This window comes from Agelaius tricolor, unplaced genomic scaffold (assembly GCF_023055355.1).
Source record: "Agelaius tricolor isolate 1412-34295 unplaced genomic scaffold, bAgeTri1.0.p SCAF_9, whole genome shotgun sequence".
In the NCBI taxonomy this organism is placed as follows: Eukaryota; Metazoa; Chordata; class Aves; order Passeriformes; family Icteridae; genus Agelaius; species Agelaius tricolor.
Window position 1 is genome coordinate 858,253 of NW_027269269.1, and position 24,221 is coordinate 882,473.

At 37.0% G+C, this 24,221-nt stretch overlaps 1 protein-coding gene across 7 annotated transcripts in view; it reads right to left on the reverse strand.

The window, feature by feature from the left end:
* Positions 1–24,221, reverse strand: part of FRY (FRY microtubule binding protein) — a 223,782-nt gene that overhangs the window by 52,462 nt on the left and 147,099 nt on the right. For all 7 annotated transcript variants that reach the window (XM_071433956.1, XM_071433957.1, XM_071433955.1 and 4 more), the window contains 17 exons: positions 23,530–23,789; positions 22,961–23,150; positions 22,077–22,201; positions 21,829–21,886; positions 19,143–19,234; positions 18,762–18,934; positions 17,533–17,693; positions 16,583–16,693; positions 15,235–15,389; positions 13,095–13,194; positions 12,621–12,792; positions 10,618–10,874; positions 10,098–10,244; positions 6,573–6,741; positions 5,722–5,812; positions 3,366–3,448; positions 36–186 (listed from right to left, as the gene is read on the reverse strand). In XM_071433956.1, coding sequence (XP_071290057.1) covers positions 36–186; positions 3,366–3,448; positions 5,722–5,812; positions 6,573–6,741; positions 10,098–10,244; positions 10,618–10,874; positions 12,621–12,792; positions 13,095–13,194; positions 15,235–15,389; positions 16,583–16,693; positions 17,533–17,693; positions 18,762–18,934; positions 19,143–19,234; positions 21,829–21,886; positions 22,077–22,201; positions 22,961–23,150; positions 23,530–23,789 — 2,495 coding nt within the window. The remainder of the gene's footprint in view (positions 1–35; positions 187–3,365; positions 3,449–5,721; positions 5,813–6,572; positions 6,742–10,097; positions 10,245–10,617; positions 10,875–12,620; positions 12,793–13,094; positions 13,195–15,234; positions 15,390–16,582; positions 16,694–17,532; positions 17,694–18,761; positions 18,935–19,142; positions 19,235–21,828; positions 21,887–22,076; positions 22,202–22,960; positions 23,151–23,529; positions 23,790–24,221) is intronic.

Sequence of the window (24,221 nt, forward strand, 5' to 3'; positions counted from 1 at the left end):
CACTGTCTGAAATGTCAGAATGAGAAAATGCTCACCTATGAAGGGGTCCCCGGGGTGTGATGGTTTCAGGGAGATAGTCCACGAGGGGTGCCCAACATCCTCCATTGTAAGGCATGGGCAGGGGATGTGGCTGTTTGGTTTCAACAATATTCAATAACCAGCTTGTATATGGAGATACAGGATCATCTGCATGAAAAAGCATTCAAAAAAAGTGCATAAAACTCAAGTCTGATTACCTATTTTTGCAAAATACTATAAGAGATTTTATGCTAACATATGAGTTCAGCTGTTTGGAACAATGTGATAAAATGCCAAGAGGTTTGCGAATTCCTGTGTTCAGTAACAAGTGATGCATTTTTAATCCCTCTTTCATGCTGCTGGAAATTAAAGAGATTCCAGGCAGACAGCACTGAATGGTAGGAGCGGCAGCTGAATCCCTGCTGTCACTTAGTAGTGCTGGATTCAGATCACAAAGCACCAAGCAACAGACTTTCTCTTCAAAAATGAGGGAAAAGTTCAGCCAACAAAGCTGCTGTCAGAAGCCATCTGCTGCAAGGAGCAGAGTACCAGTGACACATTATTGCAACTCCTCACCACTGCCCTGCTGAGTGATGCTACAAAGGAAGAAGTTAAATGTCCTGAATTAGCAAGGAGGCATAAGGAATGCAAAAAACATCTTCAGGGTAATTTTCTTTCAACGGGGATGAATTATATCTTGGTTTTCTCAAAGATGTATTTAATTTTGCTCTATTGTGACAGCTGCTGTTTATCAATGAGTGTTAGGGTTTTGTCTCCCACCTGTTTATCTGCAATGATGTGGGTCAAGTAAGTTATTTCCACCAGTTTCTGTCTTGTCTCAGCTGCACAGTTTTGTTCATCTCTCCTGTATTTTGATCCCTCTCATTCCTCTCAATTTTCTCACTGTTCACTTTTTATTTCTGAGGTCTGGCAGTCTCTGATACACTGCCATGGAAAGTATCCTTTCTTGGTCTGTTTTTGACATACATTCAAACATTGCCCTTTATGAATTTTTAATGAGTGTTATTTTTTGTTCTGTTCCTTCTTTTTGTGTTTTTGTTTTTTTGCTTTTTTATTTTGTTTTAGTCTTGTTTTGTTAGGCTTTTGTATTTTAGGTAAGCTTGAAACTCATAATTTTCCTTTTCTTTTTTTTTTTTTAACAGCATGTATCTGATGCTTGTCAGCTTTCCCACGAGAAACAAAACTGTTTTGATGCCTACAAAAGTATCAGAGCTGGATTTTTTTAATGTGCATCTACTTCTTAGGTTTAGAAAAAAATCTTCAGATTTCCAGATCTTCAGGAGATTTTAAATTCAGTAGCTGCTTCTCCAATTATTTCGAAAACGCCAACTTTATAAATCCCATTCTTAAGTGTTGTTTCTTCTAAGAAACACTTTATATTTTAAGGTTACTATTTAGATTTGTGGAGGATGATTGATCAGTTACAGATAAAGAAGAATAAAATGACTTAATAATGCAGCAAAGTATGGCATTTTCACATATTCTTAACCAGAATTAACCAGATAATGTTTGTTAAATGCTTTTCACAGAAAAAGCACTGCACAGGAACTACTTATTTCTACCAATTTAAGTGTTTCACAGAAAAGTGCTTCATGAAGGTCACACCAAGACCTAGATCCTCACTCCTGTTTTCACAGGTTTATGCGCAGACCAAGAAAAAAAAGAAGCACCTTGAAGGGAAACATCCAATCCTTGCCTGAACGAAAAAGTTTGTGTGCTGCAGAGTGGTGTTCTGTACTTATATCCTCAGCAATACATGAATATTAAAGTAGATTGGAGAGAGGAAAGAAGCCGTACCACCAAATCCTTTGCAGCCTGGGCTGCCTGTCTGAGGAGTAAGTTGGAAAGTTTCTTGTAGAATGACAAGAGATATAAAAATTCCTTTCTCTTATTAGAATTCTATATAAATGTCAATAGCTAAGTAAAACACATTTTATTTTCCTTCTAGGTATTCACATACTTGCTAAAGGAACCCCTGTGAGAAGGACACTTTGCATAAATATTCACAGTAGTATAAAACTTGCAGGTATAGGCAGAAAAAAACATTCAGGCGCTGGCTGGAGGAGGCATTCCAAAAGAGCAAAGAAAATTTCAGTATTTTTAAACTTTTTATCACTCTAAGTTCTTGTCAAAACCAGGTATTTGTGAAGGCTGTTCTGATAACATAAACGCTGTTCTGTCTTGAAAGACTGTTCATGCAGATGAGATTAGCACCAGTGCTTCAATTAACATCTGGTGAAGCATTTTAAGTAGCTGCAGAACTAGAAAGCCATAAAAAATTCAAGACAAGTGTACTAAACCCCACTGAGTTTAAGATGTTGCACACTTTCTTTTGTATTTAAACACTGGAGTTTGTACATACACAATATTTTGTCAATACTGTGCTTCATAACTATGAATAATAGTTGTTGGTGTACATTAAATTATCCTATTGTATTGTGTTTTACAGTCTTTGCATATTTTGCAGAAGAGTATCACCAAAAAATTACTTGGATTAAAAAAGATATAAAATCTTTACTTTTCATATCAAAATGCTGTTCCAAAATGATGTCTACAATACCAACCCAAGACATGATGGCTGATATAGAACTTGGCCTGGCTTTAATAAGCCAGCGATCTAAGTCAATAACAAGATCTTGCCTTTTTAACATTTGCTTAATGCCTAGCCAAAATCTGCAAATTGAATTCACTCCAGAAATGAAGTCAAACATTCCAGCTTTTCAGTTTTGCACTATTGTACAATAGTTAACTGGTTTTCTTTGGAATCTTTGCTGAGCACCAGTGTCCATTTACAGCCCATTTAGCAGAAATACCTAAAGAACAAGAAGTATGCTCAGGAGCCCCATATCCCCTCTATCAAATGTTTGCACAGTGCAGCCCCAAACTGGTTGCAGAGAGCATATAAAAGCTAATGAGGAGATAAGACCTCATATTTGGAAACTCCTGAGCCTCTTTTCATGCTCATATAACAGCACTTCATTTGGAGGGATACGCTGCCAAATGGCACAACTCAAAGTGCTTGTTCTAATGCTCTTACAAGTCTTTTGCCTTGCCATGTATGAAAGGCCCAATGTGTTACTCTCTGGAGGATTCTCTGCTGCTGCTTTCTGTGAAGTTCCCTGGCCCTCAGATGGGTTTGACTCAACCCAGATTAAATGAAGTAAATTAATTAAATGAGATATGGAGGGGAAATAAGGACACTCCCTGCATGATCATGCTACATTACTGTTTATACAGAACTTAAACAGAGAGGCTCTGCTGGTCATTAGAATGTTCTCCTCTCCAACCAAAACACTAGAAATTTCATCAAATAGAATATAACTTACTTTTGTCATCATCATAAGATCCTCCAGAGCTATTACTGTACCTCGATTCTAGTCGGGTATGTGCTCTGATGACATTACTGAACCTTCAAATACAAGAAAAAAATCTTCATTAAAAACACAGAGTGACATGAAACATCTGGACTTTATGTTTACGGAAAAAAAAAAAAGGCATTTCCTTAAGCATTCACTTTTACACAGGAGTAGACAGCAAATGAATGTAATGCTGATTCTTTCCACAAAACATTTTTGCAGCCAGTTTCTGAGAAGTCTAACAGTGTGCTCCTGAGTCACGAGCCTTTAAAATTTAGCAAAAGAAAACTCCCATGCTACAAATGTGTGATTTTTTTTTTAGCATGGTGCTAAAAATGCCAAGGTTGTGGGTTCAATCCCCATATGGACCATTCACTTCAGAGTTGGACTCCATGATCCTTGTGGGTCACATCCAGCTCAGAATATTTTGTGATTCTGTGACTGACTGGAAAGTCCAAAGCCAAGCCTGCACAGGTACCAAGCAGGGAAAACCACAGCAGATCACCCTTCAAGAGGAGAATCCAGCAAATGCCAGAGCAGACCTGACAGAAAAGTGAAGGGACATGAGAGCCACAGCAAACTGCTCACAGCTGTCCTCAAATCTTAGATTCATGCTAAGCTGACTTTTCCTGGTGATCTCCTTCGACTTCCTCCACCTTGTGTTCCCAGGGTAATCAGGCCTGAAGTGGAATCAGAGGAGCCATACTGACAGCTCACACACTAGTGATGATCTAAAAATATCACCATTCCAGCAGAAAACTAATTACAAATAACCACGGATCAAACAAGACAAGACTGAAGATTTTCTAGACAAAATTCAATTCAATTTCTTACTAATGTTCACACACCTTAGTGCAGGGTATTTCACTATACATCAACATACTACATTGTTTCCAAAGCATGTATCTTATAAGCATGCAATAAATTCCTTGTGCAGTTGACAAAAATGCATTGTCAGCCCTCCAATACGTGGTTTTCTATCTATGACCCTCATTATTTCATATGTCTTGGCATATGAAGTCCATATTAATGGACATTCTAAGATTGACACACTGGTTTTGAAGTGCAGATGCAACTTACAGCCAGCTTCAGTAATATAAATGCCAGCAATGAGTTCAGGCAAATTATTTTCCATTTTCTTCTGAGGTGTCTTTCAGCAGGATCCTGAATACCAGTATCAGAACTTTGTAGTTTTCCTTTCATTTTTATCATAAAGTCTCTGGCAGATCTGCATTCTAAAAACCTTTTTGGAGTCACATTTAAAACTTAAATAAGATAAGAAATCCTGACTTGAACTACTATAAGAGACATTTGCTCAACTTGGCTGTAAATCAACTGAATAAAAATTTATCTTAAAGCTATGCAGCCATAAACATTCATGTAAAAAATAATAAAAAATTCAGAGGAAAAAATGGTTTTATTATCCTTTTAAATACATTTCTAGTGCAAATGTTAAAAAAAACCACTTAGAGTCAAATCTGTTTTACTATCAATTTGAAACTCAGCATTGAGTGCCATTTTCTACTTACATTTAAATTAGCAGACACATCTACCTAACCTGAAAAAATGCTACTCTAGTTTGTAATGGGAGAGAGCAAGTAATTAAAAAGTTTTGAAGTACAGAAAGGTTTGCTGACATCATTACCTCTTTCCTTAGGGAAGGAGTGTTGGACTACTGAAGTGATACTGGTGACTATCAGTGACTAATGAAATACTAATACACTAACTGACAAATGCTATTATAAATTGTCCAAAGTTCTCTTGCAAAACTAAGAGTGTTTTTGTGAGAGAAACAATCTATATGTCTGTGGTCTAGGATCTGATGGCCCTTAAGCTTTGCATTTACTCATTTGTCAGTATGTACCGTAAGTAGCAGAAGTCTAAACTGAATTTATAATTTATAAGCAAGTTATTTTCCATAGCTGTCTTCTATAAAACACTTCACCTAGACAAAGGTGTCCTCAAAATCAATTATATAAATCTGCAAAGTAAATTTTACTCACTGTCCATGAAATCAAATGGTGTGATCAAATCTGATTTTTCATAAAGATTTTAGTAGGATAATTCCTACAAAATCATGAACTCCTTAGCACAATTCACTGAATGTAGATTTAACAGTTCTTCCTTTACCATTTAACAAGAGTCAGGAACTAGAATCATGAGAATAGCTAAAAAAAAAAAAAATTATGCATACTGCAATAATGCCACTTAGGCTCAATCAGAGCACCAGAACTCCTCACAGAACAATGCAGAACTTTTTTCAACATCTCACCCTCAGCCTAGGAAAACACATACATTTTGGAGGGAAAAAACCCAAGCCACAAACCTTTCATCATTCTCTTTCACCACTCTGTTCTCCTCTGCATCAGGAAAACTATCTTGGCCAGCTACAACAGTGTTACTGCTGGAGGTGGTTCCTGTAAATGAGATGTGAATAAGAACACCTGTTAGATGCAGCAGACAGTGCCTGCAAAGCAATAAAAGCCTATAACTCACAGGGGATTTTAGCAGCTACAGTCAAAGTGACCATCCTGCAAGTACTTGCACACATGAAAGAATGAACACTGTTACTCCTACAGACAGGACCTGCTTCCATGGCTAGATGGTGTTAAGTTCACATGCTTTGAGAAGTAGATGAACAGAATGATGATCTTCTACTCCTTACATTAAGCTCATGCTCAAGACACAGTCTATTATTTTTCAAGGATCAGGCAAAACATTTACAAGGTAAAATGTGGGGTTGGTTCTTAAGTATATTTGACTACTGCAGCTTGGAAAAGGCCTTTCAAAGCAGAACTGCCACACCCTTAAGGCTCTCAGTTTTCAGGAAACTCTGCTTGATACATCTGCTGTGCTCACTGCATCAGTGACGATTTCTTGTTCTGAGTAAAACAGCTACTAGAAAGTGGAGTTTTCTGAAAAGTGGCAGAATTCTGAACAGCATCAAGTATTAGTAATATGCTATTAAAATAGTTAAGATAATTAAGCATATGTTAACAAAGCATATACATCATTAGGAATGAAAAAGAACTGTAATTTAGACATGTAACAAGGCCCTGATACTTGTATTTTATGTGCACAGGTCTGAAGGGATGCAAAAGTAAGAGATTGTTTTTTGCAAAGAGATGAAGACTCAAAAGAGCAGGAGAGCATAAAGAAAACACATTCAGGTCATACCAGAAGCTGCAGCTGAGGCTTTGTTGCTGGCAGCAAAACGGTAAAATGGAGGATTATCACAATGTTGGACGATGGGGTTCACTGGGTCTGTTTGCTGCAGCTCAAAAAGGAGTTCTTCCATTGTCTGAATAGTGTTATTGCGACACAGATATATTGCAACCTTCTTTATCTGTTGAAGAAAGTAACAGTTGTTAAACTCTGACCAAAGTGAATTTCCAAAGGAATCAATGAGTGTTACACTGCAGTACTGAAATTATCTCAAATGCAAGTGCTGTTCCTGGACAGACACCACAACCACATACAGTTCATACAGAAATAAAACTTCTCACTTTGACATCAAGATCATTTCCCCAGCAGACTGACTCTATGATTTAATTACTTCAAAGTTTTTACTTACCATTCACAATGAATTGTTTATGTATATAACTATGTAACATGCACATCTACAAAACTGTGGCTGTGGCCACCAAGAGTAAGCCAGGCTTTGAGTTGCTACTCATATCTGTAAGCAAAGTAATAGCTAATGGAAGTAAGGCAGAGCAATTTTGTATACAGACTTCATGTACCCTGATTTGAAAAAATCTGTGAGTACCATTTATAAACACTCTGGAAATTTCTATAAATCTTTTAATGAGATCTCAAACCCGCACTGCAGCAATGAGGACTCTTGAAATACTGAGACCAAATTCAGCTGTATTCTGGAGGGAAAAAACCCAGATCACTATTAAAGGCAGAGACTCTCTCCAGCTCAAAACCACTTGATTCATAAACTGGTGGAGCTGGGAGACCATATGGGGAATATCTCTCTGTGCTTGCCTGCTTGTTTTTAAACATGTCCCTAAACAAGTTCATATAGGGGAGCTAATATATTAGACTGAACAGCCCATTGGCCTCACCAAATATTGCTGCTCTTATACTCTTAAATACTTCCATTAAAATAACTTCCTTACTGCTTCTCTTTCCTTTTATTTTCTTTTCCTTTGAGAAAATGCACATATGCAAAGTGTCTTTTACTCTACTGTGCTAAAAATTTCCCAGGGACTTTCCAGAGACAAATCCATCTCCTTCCTGAGGCTCATTTCTGGTTGGGCTCACAGTGCCACTTTCAGCTTCTCTCACCACTGCAGGGGTCAGTTTCCCAACACGAGTTTTTGCTGAAGAGGTTTCTGAACTGTAAATACTCTAAGAAATCTTTCACTACATAATGTGAAAGAATGGACAGCTCAGCAATTTGTACTGGGGCACTGGGAAAAAATGCTTAAAGGAAACATAAGAGACAAAGCAATTAATTTAGATGATAAAAAAAAAAATTAAAAATGTGAGTCAGGCATGCTTTTGGCTTGGACCGGACACAGGGAGAACAGATGGCTGAAGGCACAAAGCAGCTGGTGACTGCCTCGGGGCACAGGAGGGTCCTAAAGGAGATGGGTAAACTGGCAATTTTGCAGCTCTGTGCTCTTTTAAGCCCAGGTGACCTGGAACACTGCTGATAAACTGTCCAAATGATCTTTATTTGCTAATGTGTATCTGTTATCTACATAATAATGGAAGACACATGTTTATGGTATCAGCAGTCTTGTGTAGTTAGCAGAGTTAGGCAGGATTTCTTATCTCTAAACTCCAGGGCATTAGCAAAACACTGAGCAGATGCATGTGATAAGACCAGTGTATTTTCCTACTCCAGACAAAGCTATCAGCAAAGGAGTGACTCATAAGCACAGTCAGGCTTCCTACAGAAGCTAAAAACTTTTTCAGATTTTGCAAAATCTCAGAATCAGACTTTTAACTCAACATTACAGAACACAGACTAACTGGGTGGTAAAACACAGGGGAGCCTTGTCAGCTGCTGCTGCCACCAGCCACGAGAAGCTGGGTGGGAGACCAGAAAAGTGCCACAGGCAAAATAGGAGATGTTGAGCAGATGAAGCTGGAGATGTCAGAACAGACTGCTCTCTTTGTGAAGTAAGAGGACTGTACTGTCCTGGAGGAGGACAGGACTGAGAAAGCCAAGGCTTTGAGGCAAAAAAAAAAGAATTTGAGGAAAGAAGTGCACTGAATGGAGGGGGTTTGAGGAAAAGCTGCTCAGAGCTGTGGCATGGCAACAGTTATGGAAAAAGGAGGTGCTGAAAGCTTTGGCTTGGCAAGTATCTGGATGGGGGATAAGGTATGTGAGGGGCTCCTGGGCAAGAGGTGACAGGGTTATCAGGTTATCAGCCTTTTCCAGTCAGGCTACGTTTGGAGTCAGCAAAGACCTACTACTCCTTCCTCTCAGAAAACTGCCCCTGTTCCTTTTGTAAGCTGTCAGAAATGAGGGCAAAACAGCCCTCAATTTCTGTTTTATCTCTAGCAGGTGATTTCCACTTGTTCTCTGCCAACATAGATGGAGACCACCTTAATCCCAAATCTGTCATAGACTGTAGGATGAGGCAGGTTGGAAAGAAGCTGGGAAGTCCCTCATCTAACCTCCTGCTGAAAGCATGGTCAACACTGAATGGAAAGCCTCTGTAACAATTGAGGGAAAGATTTCATTTCAGATCAACCCCTTTGTTTTCCTCTCATATAAACACTGAGCTTTTTCTTACACCAATTCCACTTTCAAATTTTTCTACTTTTGACTAGCTAGGCATATATATACATTGATTTGAGAATATAGAACAGTAAACCCTACAAATGAAAGGAAACAAATGTTATGCCTATGATACAACAACAACATTTTGAGGACTTTTACAGGCTTCTTTATTTTCTTTATTCTAGTATGCATAGCAGTCACTATAAACACTTTGGGCTAACTGTTATTTCAGCATCTGTAAATGAAGTGTGTTTATGAGGCTTTTTAGATAAATTTCAGATTTATTTCAGGGAAATAAATGGAAAGAGGCTAACTATTAATAAAACCATATTGTAATTTGGCTGGAAAATTCACTAAATTTAGATTCTGTTTCACTCAGCAACTGAGCAATAAGGAACATGGGAATGGAAGTAGCCTGTTTTTCTCAGACAGCCCTGATTTTATTTTAACTTGAATAATAACAATATCCAGCACAGTTTGAGTTGCACATTGCAGCAACTGTTAGATAATTTATGACAGTCATGCAGAGGCAGAAGCTGATATAGTAAGCTTATAAAGGTTAACTATCTTCTGTCTCTTGAGATGTCCCACAGAAAGCTCTAGTCTGCTAAAGAAAAGGATGTAGCATTTTATGGCAATTTAAGGCCAGTCTCTGTTACTGTCCCCATTCACAGACATGCAAGGTTTCTCTTTTCTTGAGAGAAACCCACCTCTCACTTGCATGGGGTGTGCTCTGCTGCTGCAGGCCAAGATTCGAACTACTCCATTTCTTTTTTTTAAATTTCAGTTTCCTGGCACTTTTGTCCCTGCTATTTAATTTTGTACAGTGTGTTGGGGAGTATGTTGTTGGCATTGCTTGTTTTTGATACTGAAATTAATTTTCTGCAGGTAATAGCCCTTTCTTTCACTACAACCTGTGTAATCAGCAGTAAATAAAATAAAGTGCAAAGACTTACGTAGGGTAAAAGGATGGTATCACTGCTAACACCACACAAACTAATGAGGAACTGCAGAGTTATCCTAAGGTTGTTACTCCATTTTTCATTGTTGGCCAAAGCATTCCAGACATTTTCCATCTCTGGTCCAGGAATTTCATCTCCATACTGCAAAGAATCATAGGCATACATTCCTTGAAATCTGCAGACTTCCAAACCAAAGCATGTTCTTTTAGAACATTTTCTCACGCAAAAAACCCCCCAGTGAAATGCTGTAAAAAGTTACAAAGCAGTATTTTAAATAGCTACCTGACAGATTTCAGAGCATTAAGTATATTTAAAACTATTTAGTTCTGATCCATAGAAGGACTTAAATCATAAGAGAACATAAATTCTTGAGGACTGTAAATTTAGAAAGTATTCCTAAAATTAAGCGGGTTTTATTTGATTGGTACAGACTGTTCCAGTGTAAAATTTCTGGTACTGGAGGGAAGAAACAAAAGTTTTACAGGTTAGTTTCTTTGTTTGATTTTTTTTTTACCTTGGCTGTCATATACATGAGATTATTAAGAACCAGGGAGGTGGCCTCAGGTGAGCCCCAGCCATTGCCTTTTAGTCCACTTGTGACTGCTATTTCCCCCTCCTTGTCCTTCAGTTCATCTTCTGGAGTGGTAGGGCTTGAGCCAGGGAGGAGCAGTCTGTTGTCTACCAGTTCAATATTATGAAGCCATGGTAGCAGATAGGTAAGCATGATCTGTCTTCCATTTGGATGTGTTGTTGGAAATCGCTGGCTTACCTCTAAAACAGTAAGAGTTGAAAAGGACAGCATATTAATATATGATCTAAACCCTAAATACACTGTTTAAATCACATTTCTGACATTTGTTAAACTACCTGATGGTTTTTACTTTGCACACTACAAGCATTAAAAACATGTTCTTGAATTTACTGAAGAGAAACATGGAATTACTTCCATAATAGCAAGCAATTGGTCATATCTTCTGTCTAAAATAACTAACTCAGTCTGGGCTTAGAAACAGAAAGTCAACCCTTGTTACTGTGCCATGGTGCATAGTAAATAAGGTGGATGTCAGTAAAGAGGAAAAAGGATCATTCAGTTACTGGTGGTTACTCTAGAATTCCAAGAGCTTCTGGAGAATATACAGAACTGTTCTGCGGATTACAACTGCCTCACTGGCCTCCAGGTTTCTGAGCTATACTAAGGCACTTATTATACTGAGTTTACCAAAAAAAATCTTGCATATATTGGGATCCTACTTCCTGTGGGAATGTCTATGAAATTCATAGCTGGCTGTTAGTTCAGGAATGCTTGCACACAGCACTTTATATAGTTTACAAAAAAAAAAACCAAAAAAACAAAACCCCTGGCACTGTAAGGCAAAGGGATTTGGAAAATCTGGGATAAGAAATACAGCTTCCTGCCAAAGTGAACCACATTATCTCTCTGTACCAGAACTCTTCTGTAAAATCAGTACAGCAAACATTTCCTTTTTTTACTCACTCCCTGGTTTTTAAAAATTGTGAAGACACACTGTTCTCTCCTCCATATGATTCTAGATGTATAGAAAGGATGTCTCACTTGGACTGTAATATCTGGTATATCTGAGATTTTTTTAAAATGACACAGTCATTACAGCAACATGAGTAGACAACAACAGAGATAATGAACAGCGTTTGCTTAATGACAAATGAGCCATCAGAATTTCCCTACACCAGTTATTTATAACTCATGGTATCTTGGGCACTGAGAAATGTAAGGGTGATGTATTGTTCCTTTACCCTTCCTCCAGCCCCTACAGACTGAGTAAAAACAACATAAAGGGATTTTAAGAGCCAGTAAAAATTCCCATGATTACAGACATTTGCATTCTGCTATTTAAAAACTAGAGCAACACATAAGATTGATTAAACCAGATAGATATGTCTCAAAACATCATTGTTCCCAGGAATGGCCTCAATTCCGATTGGTGTTCCTGCAGGTTTCATTCTTTAACATTTTTCTAGTAATTTTGAAAAAAAAATATATTTCTGGTAAAATTAAAAAAAAGTGCTGAGACATGCAGATGTGGCAAATAACAAAAGGTAGAGATCACTCAGAGCAATTTGAATCATTGGTAGAACTGGACACAGGCAATCAATCTGCCCAAAGTTAAAGTCATGTTTAGATAAAATGAAGAAATACATCCTCACAATGATGATCTTTGTAAATCCATGTGTAAGAAGAATCACATGAGAACCCATCATAGTAGAGTCTGCCAATGTCATTTTAACTCACTCAGGACACTTGTAAATTCAAAGTTACCCCAAGGTCACATAAGTGGCACACAGTCCCCAAAGAGGGTTTCTGTACTTTGTGTGAGTACCTCTAGGAAATATATATTGGATTCCTAAATCTGATTTGACCCGAACCAGAATAAAAACAGGTCAAGCTAAATTTATAAACAGAACTGTGGTTCAAAATGGTAGCAGTCTAGCATTTGTAAAAAATGTAAAGGAGATAATAAGTCAAATAAATACAGGTACCTGAAAAAAGTGGAAGGGTAAGTTCAGGATACATCCTTGCGAGTTCATACGAAAGAAGGGCAAGTGAGACACTATAAAGAGGTGGCAATGGACCGTGTGTCCCATACAAGATACTGCCTGGTCTTTGCTCAGCTACCTTTTTTGAGTAAACAAAAAGCTTTGATTCAAGGATCTATAAAAGACACAAGGAAAAAAAAAGAAGGAATGTGACAATAAAAATTTATTAAATCAGGAAATATCAGCATTTGAAGTTTAGCTATCAGAGAAAGCTCTATATGTTTCAGAGTATATGCTCCAAATATGAAAGACACGATAACATTCATTTTTACATAAATATTCTTGTAAGTTTTTATAGCCAAGACAAAACTGATTGTTTCTTTACAAAACAAAACTAATGTACAAATAACAGTACTTCATAAGAAGTTCAGCAAAAAAGTCTCCAAGGGCAGGAGGAAAAAATTAGCTGATACATGCCTGCATAAGTTGCATGGAAATTTCATAAATCTCTCTGTTGGTGTCAGATGCCTTGAACAGCACCAAATTTAAAAGTGTCACGATATCAAAAGGATAGTTCCTAGAAGAATAAACAGAACATTTTTGTGAATGCTGGTGAGGAATGCAGAATATATTCACTCTGATTTACTCTGTAATATGGTCTAAAGAGAATGTCATCTTTCTTTTTCCTCTTTTACCATCAGAATATGGGAAAGGGAGCTCTTATGAATACACACTGCATGATCAAAGGACCATCTGGTGAATGGGAAGAAAGAAAGGATTATTTATAATTACCTTGGACCAATGCTTAGGAATGCACTGAATTACTCACAATGAGAAATGGAATACCTGTGTCTATGACTGTCGATTCATTTTAATTTATAGCATAAACTGTTTACAGGACAGCCTGACACCCATGAAAGAAAATGGGGAGCATGAAAATTTCCAGGGATAAAGAATTTCTTAAGCCAAGATGCAATTAAAATAGTCCCTTTGGAAAAAGGACACTATCTCTGATATGAACATTCCGAGGTATTAGACAATTCTCTGAAAATTTTTTGCTTTCAAAGAGTAAACACTAAGAACTGCTTCACAAAGTCTGCTGTCTATAAAGTCAATGTCAATTTTAAGGTTAAACATATCAAAGTGTTAACTTAATGACAATATTGTTAGAGGAGTAAATCCCACATCTCAATATTTGGATTTGCACTAAATAGGTTTCTGTTTTCTCCTGATGATTTGTAAATGCACTGAGTGAATTGTGAACCATCCATTTATCACCCTAGATGTCAGCTACAGTGCTCCTGGATGGCTGCAGGAAGCCTATTTGGACTTTTTAATATGGCAGATACATGTGTGGCATGGGACATTCTTGGTCATTCCATATACTGACTGCAAGCCAAGCTCTTTGCCCTTCCACTGCTTAAAAAAAATACAAAAAGAAAAGAAATGAAGGGAAGTGGCTTTGTAGAAAGTTGGATGGACACCATCTATTGCTGCTCATATTACAGGCAGTTTAAGCAGTGGTTTCCTGATACATTTTGATAGATGATAGAAGAAAAACTATTAACAGCTTTCAAATATTAATAAAAATTCCCAGCTTGTTAGAAAGAGGACTTTCCATTCAAAATAAATCACAAAGATAATACTCTCAATTTTTACTGTAAGAATGGAAAAGAATAATTTTTAGATCACAGTGGCACAGGTAACACAATTTGAGGAAAAAAGGCTGACTGAAACTGCAATGTTTCTGTGTTCATCAAAATAAAAACGCTGTTAATATCACTGAATTTGCAAACACCAAATTCCATTCATATTTCTAAAAACCTCCATGTAATGCAGCCTCTAGTTTAGTTGTTCCTGCGAGAACAAAACCTTTTTGCAGGAAAATGATGAAATTTGTGACTTATTTTGATTTTCCAATCCCAATTATTTCTCTACTGAGTATTTCTCTATACTGATCAGACATCTTGCTAAATTATGTTTTTGAAGAGTAAATTTTCACATTTATTTTAATAAAATGCAACTTGTTGAACTATCTAATTTCTCTATAAATTTTGTCTTTGAAAATAAAAAAAGGGATAGAGTTTTATGAAGGCCTTATACAAAAGCAATATTTGTACTAATTTCCTCATGTAGCTTGTGCTTGCTCAGCATTAGCAGTAATGATGATACCAGTTGACAGAAAAGGAACTAAACAAATCAAATGAAAGCCAGTTTAGAAAAAGAGCAGGACTTTCAAGATAATGACAAGTCAAAATAATGACTTTCAAGCTATTGACATTGAAAACATTTTTCCTTTTATAAATTAAATTAAAAACCATGCCAAATCTCTTGAAACCAGATTTATGACCTACATTCAAATAAAACTGTTGTAGTTTTGTTTGTATCTTTCTGAGCAAAATAGCATCAAAATTCCCCAGATTTCAAATACACCTATACTAAGAACATCTTCTACCAAGCACATCACTTTGTTTTCGGAATCATGAAAATCAAGCAATACAGTCCCAAAAACTGTTTGAGAATATATGTATGTAACCAACAGCTCCTAACAATACAGTGAGCAGAACCTCCAGTTTTCTTTACATTTGAAAGTGTAGATTACTAAACCAATTAATACCTGCTTCCACACACAGTTGCAATGGCTTTGAAACACCCAGAGGCAAGCTGGTATGATCCTGTGTAACATCGATCTATTGCCCAGTTGAAGAGATTGATTTGATCAGGATTCAGCTCTAGCAACAGGACTACAACTTCACAGCCAAGCTGGTGAACCTGAGCAAATGTCAAAACATGATTGGTGCGGTCAGATACGTTCATTCTCTAAAATTCTCAGAGTGTCACAGGCAAAACAGGGTGAAAATGGAAAATTCAAGTATGTAGGAAGAAATCAGAACATTTGTAATTGATTTATTTTAGGGACAACAGAGTTGGAATGTGGCTCAGGTTTCAATACTCATCACTTGAAAAAATGCTATGTACAAAGACTACATAAATGAAATAAATTTTCCAAAATTGGGCACAACAACAAAAAAAGCAGAATTTTTGGAAAATCTAATATACTTGATAAGTGTTCTTGGGCAACTTCCTTTTATATCAATTAACTGACTTATTTCCTACTTCATGTGAATTTCATAGAGCGACAACCTTTCACATTTATCCTTCTTTTGACTAACACAGAAGCAAGGCAGACAAAGAAAAATACCTTTTACAAGATTGAAAATGAGTATGTTTAATCCAACTACATCAATCAATCTAACAACTCTCCCTACAGACTGTGAGTCCCTTAATCCTGGTACCACCACTGCTACAAACACATCACAACGAAGGCTTGGACTTCTTGTTCTTTCAGTACAGGATAGTGCTGGCACAGCAAAGACCAATGCCTATTAACATTCTGTCACCAAGTGTAGGTGACTGCCTGTAGAGACTGCATATCACTTGCATATAGCTCTGTCCCTACCAACATTCCAAAATCCCATGTAATTTCAGAAGGATTTTCTCTGCTGCTATTCATTCTTTCTTTAAATTGCTCAACCTTTTTTTTTTTTTTCCTAATCAATTACCATTCCCATAGCCTCTTTCCTCTAGCTGCATCACATGCATTTATTTACATTCTGCTATTTACCTTTCCCTAGCAGAGTTATGTGTGTTGGTATGACAGTTTTAGGGAGAACAGCAGGACAAAGTGCATGACACCAAAAGGGAAAGACTGTTGTCTCACTCTTTCCACTTGATATAAATCACCAGTCTACTCCTCCTCAATCAAAGAGGCAGTCCAGTCAGCCACAAACACAGAACTATGACTATGTAGGTACAAAGTCAAAGCCCATCTTCACAGAAATAGAAAATGGCAAGAATAACCCATTACATGTTCTTTAAGAAGAAAGAAAACACTTTACAAAATCTTTACTCACTCAGTACAGTGAGTGACTGCCCATCAGTGTGGCATTTTGGTCAGTACTTACACGTAAGTCTTGACAAGCCAGAATGTTATCCAGCCATTTGTAAAGATATCCATCGGGGGAAAGACCAACATTATCAAACACAGGTCCACAGCAGAGCACAGCCGACATGGCCTGGAAGCACATGGAACTTCAGTCACACAAAAAGTAGCACAACAAACCTTTCAGAATTATTTCAGTCCAGGCTAACAGGACTGCCACTTGCCTTCTGTTTGCAGGGAACTATAGTGAAAATAGTAACAGCTGACTGACTGGTAGAATTCAATAATTATTTTGCTACAGATTTTAGTGGATTCCAGATCATGCTCAATGCATTTTGGGAAGAGTACTATCTTCAAGATCTATTTTGTCATTTTACTCAGTATTCACAAACCAAGTTGCAAAAACAATTAAAATACACTCAGATGTTTCAATAGTATGTTACTGCAAAAATTAAAACTGTCTTAGAGCAAGTGGTGCAGCTTATTTAAGTACATAAACTATTACTTTCCCAGCTTACTCATGCGGGGGAGTTGCAACTAGTTTTGCCACAGAAGTACATTATGGCTGAGCATGTCTCCAGGCAAGCGTGGGAGGCATTCCTGAGTTGTACATTGGTGCAGATTCAGTATCCTCAGGTACTGCATCTGAACTACACCAAATTTCAGAGCCTAAGAGCTCCTTGCTGAATCTGCTAACCCATTAATGAACAGCTAAGTAAAATGTCCAAATGCACTCTGGTTTTTAAAATAATTAGACTTGAAGACTGTCAACAAAGAAAAAAAATGAAATTCAGGGCTACATTCTATGATACATTTACATATTCTATGGTACATTTACATATGAGCATACAAGTTTGCATCAAGTATGCCAATTCAAATTTCTTTCATGTAAAAGGAAATAGACTCCACAACAACTTGTATTTTCACTGAAAAAAACTGCTGTTACTGCTTTATATAGTGAAACCTTAGTACCTTTAATGCACAATACTGATATCTTGTAATCTGGTGATTTCTGTCACTGTAACGGTCCAGTGGTGTAAACATAATACTGAAAGGTCCTGCCCACTGACTGAACAAGATGAACAGGTGATGCCTCAAGCTCTGCTGAGGGAAGAGAAATCTCCTGTGGTGAACTAAATGAACAGAAATAGAAATAGTTGTTATTTGTTAATATTAAATACACATTCATGTGGCACTATGATGACATGATTTTCAAATTTCTACAAAAAGAGAGGGGATTTTATATGTTCAGCATAAACTTACTCCAAAGTATCTAAGCTCCTTAAAAAATCTAACCAAGTGAGTAAGGTGCATCTTATTTCTAAGAAACTTCCGTTTTGAATTAATGTATAGTTATACAAACATGTACATCTGACTACAGAAAAAAAGCATTTAAGGATCTAATTATAAAATCAGCATTTTTCACTGCCTCCTGCATTCCTTTCATGGAAAATATTTACTTGGTTTTTCTGATTCTTTAAATGTGAGCCCAAACAATACATGTGTCTCACTCTAATACAGTAATAGGTAGGGGAAATAAATAAAAGAAACTTGGTGGCTCTTTGTTTATGAAAAATATGTGGTATATATTCTGAACAGCTGAATTACCTGAGCAAATGAAAAAAAAGCCTCAGACTTCATCTTCCAGTAATTACATTCAGGCCTTTAAAGCAGAGGCTTTTTTTTTTTGTTTTTTACTAATGTAATTATGTTATATTTCTGAAGTGATATCACAATATATAAAAAGCATGAAATCAACTGGATAAATCTTTGTGATACAGTTGGACTCAGGTAACATGGGATAATGTCTCAATACCTTGGGCAAAGTTTTCATTGCATTTAATATTGCACATTGTCTGCACGTACTTGTATTTTTTACGGTCTGTCTGAGTTTATGAAGAGCCTAGCAATCAAGTCAGATGATGAGAGAAAATAATAATAAGAAAACTGGAGTCCCTGGAGGTCACAGACAATTTCTTTCTAGGCTTTTAAAGAGGTGATTTTTAGACATGACTATTACAAGCTTCATCAAGCTTTATTGGTATTTTTATTTCAATCTTAGTAGACTTCTGAACACTTTCTTTTTCTACATTCCATTTTACATTCATTATATGAAAATTCAAAAGCAGTGAATAAAGCACAGACAAAAAAAAAGAAACAAAAAAATTTTCAATACTTAAATGCATAATTTAGCTCCATACCTGGAACACACTGTATCAAGTTGGCAATCATTGCACTGAAATGAGCTCTCATATCCTTAAGGATCTCAACTTCTTTATCATTTTCAGCCTCCAAAAGCATGCGAGTCAGATCAACATACTCTAAGAACAAGGCTCCAAGGGCGAGCGTATCTCTTTCTAAGGCTCCATTTGTACTAGCATAAAGGAAAGTCACACATTAATATAGAATAACAGAGTAATTATGCTACAGTTTTCTGCAGAAACGCATGCAAATCTCTCCATATCTGACAGACCACACAATTCACAATTCTTCAAAGAACATACTGACATAATCTCAGTGTGGCAAACACTGAAAATTGTTTCATGTAAAAATCCAGTATTTATGAAGAGTGATAGTCCTACCTGTCACTTATAACACCAGCATCAGCGAGGAGTTCAAAAATTCGCAGTAGCTGCAGTCTTAGTAGATCTCGTCGTTCTCGACGTTTCTTGTTCTTGGAATTTAAAATAACAACCATGTTTATATGCATAGGTGTACACATTAAAAACTAGTAGCTTCAGAAATGCCAGTATCACAGTGAGATTTAAGAATTCCAGTCCAAGAATTTTCTTCACAAAGGAACCCAAGTACTTTTGGATATTGCACTATATCATTGTGCTTATACATCAACAAGGAACTGAATATGATCAATTTTTTGTCTTTGTAAATATTCTTGGGAAAAATATTAACAACTGCCTTAGTACTTATTGAAAATGTGGAAACGAAATAATGAAATACTGGATAAAAATAACTAATATTCAAGGTTTCTGTAGCAAAAACCCATGCTATCTTCAGGTAACAGGGATATTCATGTTAGTTTAATGTCATCTAGTTTGGGTGCTGGAGGCATTTATAGTACAGAATGTATATCCAGACCCAAGGAAGGTACCTTAGTGATTAGCCATTCCTGAACTTGGCAATGCTGCAGCACACCATCACTCACATTCAAGTGAGCTCCCTGCAGACACCACTCCAGCCCAGTACTGGGTGTGTTGACTGCAGGGGTTTTGCCCACAGTAATGAATCCCTCCCACAGAACAGGACTGCATGGTTGTTAACTGGCTCATTGTATCTCTCTGTCCTCTAGAAAGCTGTCCTTTCTGTCTTCTGTCTTTCCTGGAAAGATGTGAATGAAACAAGGCCTGCTCTTTGCTGAAAGGCTAAATTGACTTGTTTGTATTCTGCATCAACCCTAAGCAAGAAAAACATGAGAAGGTAAAAAAGCTGTGTTGCACTCAAAGAAACAAGAAAAGCTCAGAGAAAATGCAGATTTTGCTCTTCAAAACTGAGCAATACTAAAATCAAAGGCTTATCTCTTCTAGAACTCTAGCTCTGTCCATGGCCAGCAGTAGATGTGTGGGAGAACAAAATGATGCTTTGTCTGGTATTCTGGCCCAGAATTGGCAGAATTGCAGCATCCCAGCCAAGGGTTTTATTCCAGTTATTATGCCATTTGACTTGAGCCCTGTTTTTCTCCTGTTACACCTTTAAGGCTCCAGGAAGCACATGTAGAGAAAAAAGCAGTTTTAATACAGTATTTACCAGACACAGCTGCCTCCTGCAGCAGTGTCAGAGGTGATCTGGCAAAGCTCCGTGCCAGCACCCACAGGGCGGATCTTGTGTAATGTCCATTTTGGTTTATCCCTGCAGCTCTTGGCCATGCTGGGAATTCTCCTCCTAGTCACAGCATATGTTCAAGGACATTGTTTCTGGTGTGTTGGATACCTGCCTGCTGACATGGAGGCCTGCCATGATCCCTATAGCCACACAGCCCATACAGTCACTGCTGGGTTTCCAGGTGGCACTGCTTTGCAGCAAGGTGTCCCATTTATTCATATCAGGTAAAATACAGGAATTAAAATCACAGTCTCTTGTTCTCATATTCCTCTAGTGACAATTCCATGTGCTAAATTTGCTCTTGCTGCATACAGTAAACTTCTGAATTCTTGCAATTCCTTTCCTGAGGGTACACTGGATATGTATGTCTCCAGAAAAAGGTTTTCAAGTCTAAGTTGTCTTAAATGGTGCACAGACAAAATGCAGAGGCAATTGGCTGCACTAAGATGTATTAATCCACTTCTGCCCAGTATCAAAACAAGTGACCTTCAAATCAGCGACTTCATAGGGATGGAAGCCATACAACAGAATTGAGGTGTGAAGTAATGCAGAATGGAAATGATTGTGGATGTTTACCAGACACAGAATTATTAAGAATTGTCCATGAGCCATGTCAGATTTCTATCTTGGAGCCAGATGGAATGGTCCAAAACTGAGTCAAGGAGGGAAAACTGAGCAGAACTCGAGTCCAGTACTGAAGCTCTCCCTACGGCTTTTCTGTTTAGCTGCATAGACACATCCTGCAATGAAACTGCTTACTGAGGCTACAGATTTTACCACCAGAGGTTTTTAAGAACACAGAATTCTCTCTTGTGTGGGTTGAAAGATCTGTTGGGAACCCTTCCAGCACTACTTTCTCTTGTAACTAAAGAGAGTACTATAATGAAAACTCTGATGGAATTTGTCAGTTAACTGAATGTATTTGGAATGAATCCTGTGCCATGTGATCCAGGATGACCCTGCCTGAGCAGGGAGGTTGGACCACTTCGGCCCTTTCCAGCCATGCTGTGATTCTGTGATTCCACAAAGTTGAAATAGGTGACCCTGACTGCCCTGAAAATAAAAGAACATCTAAACACTGCTACAAAATATGCTAGTAGCCCAGCTGTGTTAAAGCTTTTTTTTTTCAGATACTTAAAGTGAATTTCCAATATATGATATTTCTGTATCAGGAGGTTCCATATTGGAGGGATATTTTTCCTCAGAATGGAATTCTATATTGTACATTTCAGATCACTGATAGAATTTAAATTAAAGTAGGTTTGAATGGAATTATTTTAAATTATGCAATTAATAAAATTCTTGTTGCTAACAGAATTAATTTTCTAGTTAGTACAAAAGAATATATTTGTATTTCAAACAGACAGAATTACTATTTTAAAAATAATTTTTCATTTAAAAAAAATAGTACGTTTGATTTTTACAACTAACCTCTGGTCTTCTTTCTAGGGCTTCTTTCATTAGTGGGTGGAGTTCTTCTACTAATTCCCTAAATCAAAAAACCATAAATATTTATTAAAAAATCTAATGTCCTTTGAAAAGCATAAATATTTTATCCAACATATAAAAATGAAGCTCTAAAGTGCAAATAAAATTTTAAATATACATTTAAGTTACAACAAAAATAAAACACTTGTATTATAGGCAAATAACTGAGAATATGATAAGTGGAGAAGTACCTGAAAACAAGGGAATTTGTTCTTCCAAATCCTAATACAAGTGATTCTGTTATTTCTATGCTTTCAAGTCTCATCAAAGGAACTAGCTGCTTTAGTAAGACTCCAACAGATGGAGTTCCAATAGCCTAAAATATATTAAAATATTGTTGAGTTTCTCAGGATATCAATATTAAGTAAACACTTTTTTTTTTTTTACAAACAAACATTGTCTGAGAATCAATACATATTTTTAAAACATGCTGGAATGATTTTACAATTATAGATATCAATCCACCAGTCTAACTGGATGTCTGCTACCTGACAATCATCTCAATAATACCTAACAAGTAAATACATCTGGGAAATCTCTTTGCTTTAGTACAGATTATTGCAATTTATTTTATTTGTTGCTTCATTAAAATATTCCAGTATTGCATTTGTGAAGCTACTGATCCTCTCAGGTTGCTACTACTTGGAAGTGTATTTTATATATTGTTATTTCTGACAGGCATATATCCAACAGGAATACAATTTGCATTTGAAATCTGCTCTATTTCCTAATGTTTTAAATTTACGAATTGGAGTGCTCTACAAAGAAAGAAAGGAGATGACAAACTAAAGTTAAGTTCAAAACACATGTTCAGACCTTCTATATTCTGAATGCACATCAGCCAGAATGCAAAAAAAAAAAAAAGCAATATATTGAAAACACCATGGCTCTTGCCAAATATTTATCAACACATCATATCATACAGATGTTTTAGTTGTTAATTTTGTGTGTTATGTAGTTTGCATATATCAAAACATTCCCTAACTGAAATACTTTCACCAGGACAGGGCTTTGCATGCAGATGCAGCTTAAAATTCTCCTAAAGGAATAGTTTACTTGTAACATGTTGCATCACCTTGTTATCATAGTTCATAGTTCCATCAGGGGTGGTAGCCATGATCTCTGGTGTTGAAGCACGCAGGTGTCCTGGGCTCATAATACTGGGCTTTGCTACTCCAAAACACAGAATAAGGTAGTTTCTCCACAAAGTAACATAGTTGTCTCCACTACTTGCTGTGCTTGTTTTCTTTGCATTAACAGGAATACTAGAATTTAAAAATTAAACATAATTCTTAAAACAATCTTCCAGTCTTGATTATAAGTACTAAAGTTTTAATTACAGTATAATTTATTTACAATATATTTACAATATATTTTAAAATATTTTAAGAGGGAATAAATCATGCTATGTATCTACCAGCTGCAATTCAACATGCCATGACATGGAGAAATCAACAAAGGTAGAAAATGGGAGTTTTCCGCCTTACAAGTTGCAATTATGAAACTCAAACCCGTGTGGCACCAACTTCTCTGTGACACCTTGCACGATGTGTGGCCTGATACTCAAATGCAAGACCAAAGAAAAGTTTACATTAAAATCACACAACCCATACAAAAGAAAGTGAAATTCAGATTGCCACTTACTTTGGATCCACAAGAGGCATTATCAGCTGTAGCCTTGTGAAGGCGTACGGCCAAGCATAGCTGAGTGCTGTAGGACAGTGCTTTGGGAGATTCTCTTGCCTAAGAAAACTGAAAAGGCAGAGAACCCACGGGTCTTTGACAGACTGTGCAAAAATCCAGACATGGGAAGGACTTTTCACATCATAATGGCTATTCACTAGGACGGCATTCCACTCCACCAGCCACTGCAAATCCACGCTGTGTGTTAATGGGATTGTTGTCTGTAGAGAGAAAAGATAAATTAACTCTCCTTGCTGTGCTAGTCAGAAACCAGGCACAGAGGCAACACATTTGCTTTGCTTTATTATTAATGAACAGAATGAAAACACAAAATTCAAACCTTGGCCTCTAAAAACTGCAACACCCAAACCCAGGTGCTGCTATTTCAGACAAATTTCCTAATTCCTGTATTATGAAGTCAGAATGTCTCTTTCTTGTTCAGTTTCTGTTTCCAGATGCACAGGGGCCCAACCTCCCCACCAGTTTAATGTCCCCTTCTGTGCTGGTTTTGGCTGGGGTAGAGTTTATTTTCTTCACAGTGACTGGTATGGGGCTGTGTTTTGATTTGTGCTGAACACAGGGTTGATAATACAGAGATGTTTTTGTTATTGCTGAGCAGGACATGCACAGAGCCAAGGCCTTTTCTGCTTCTT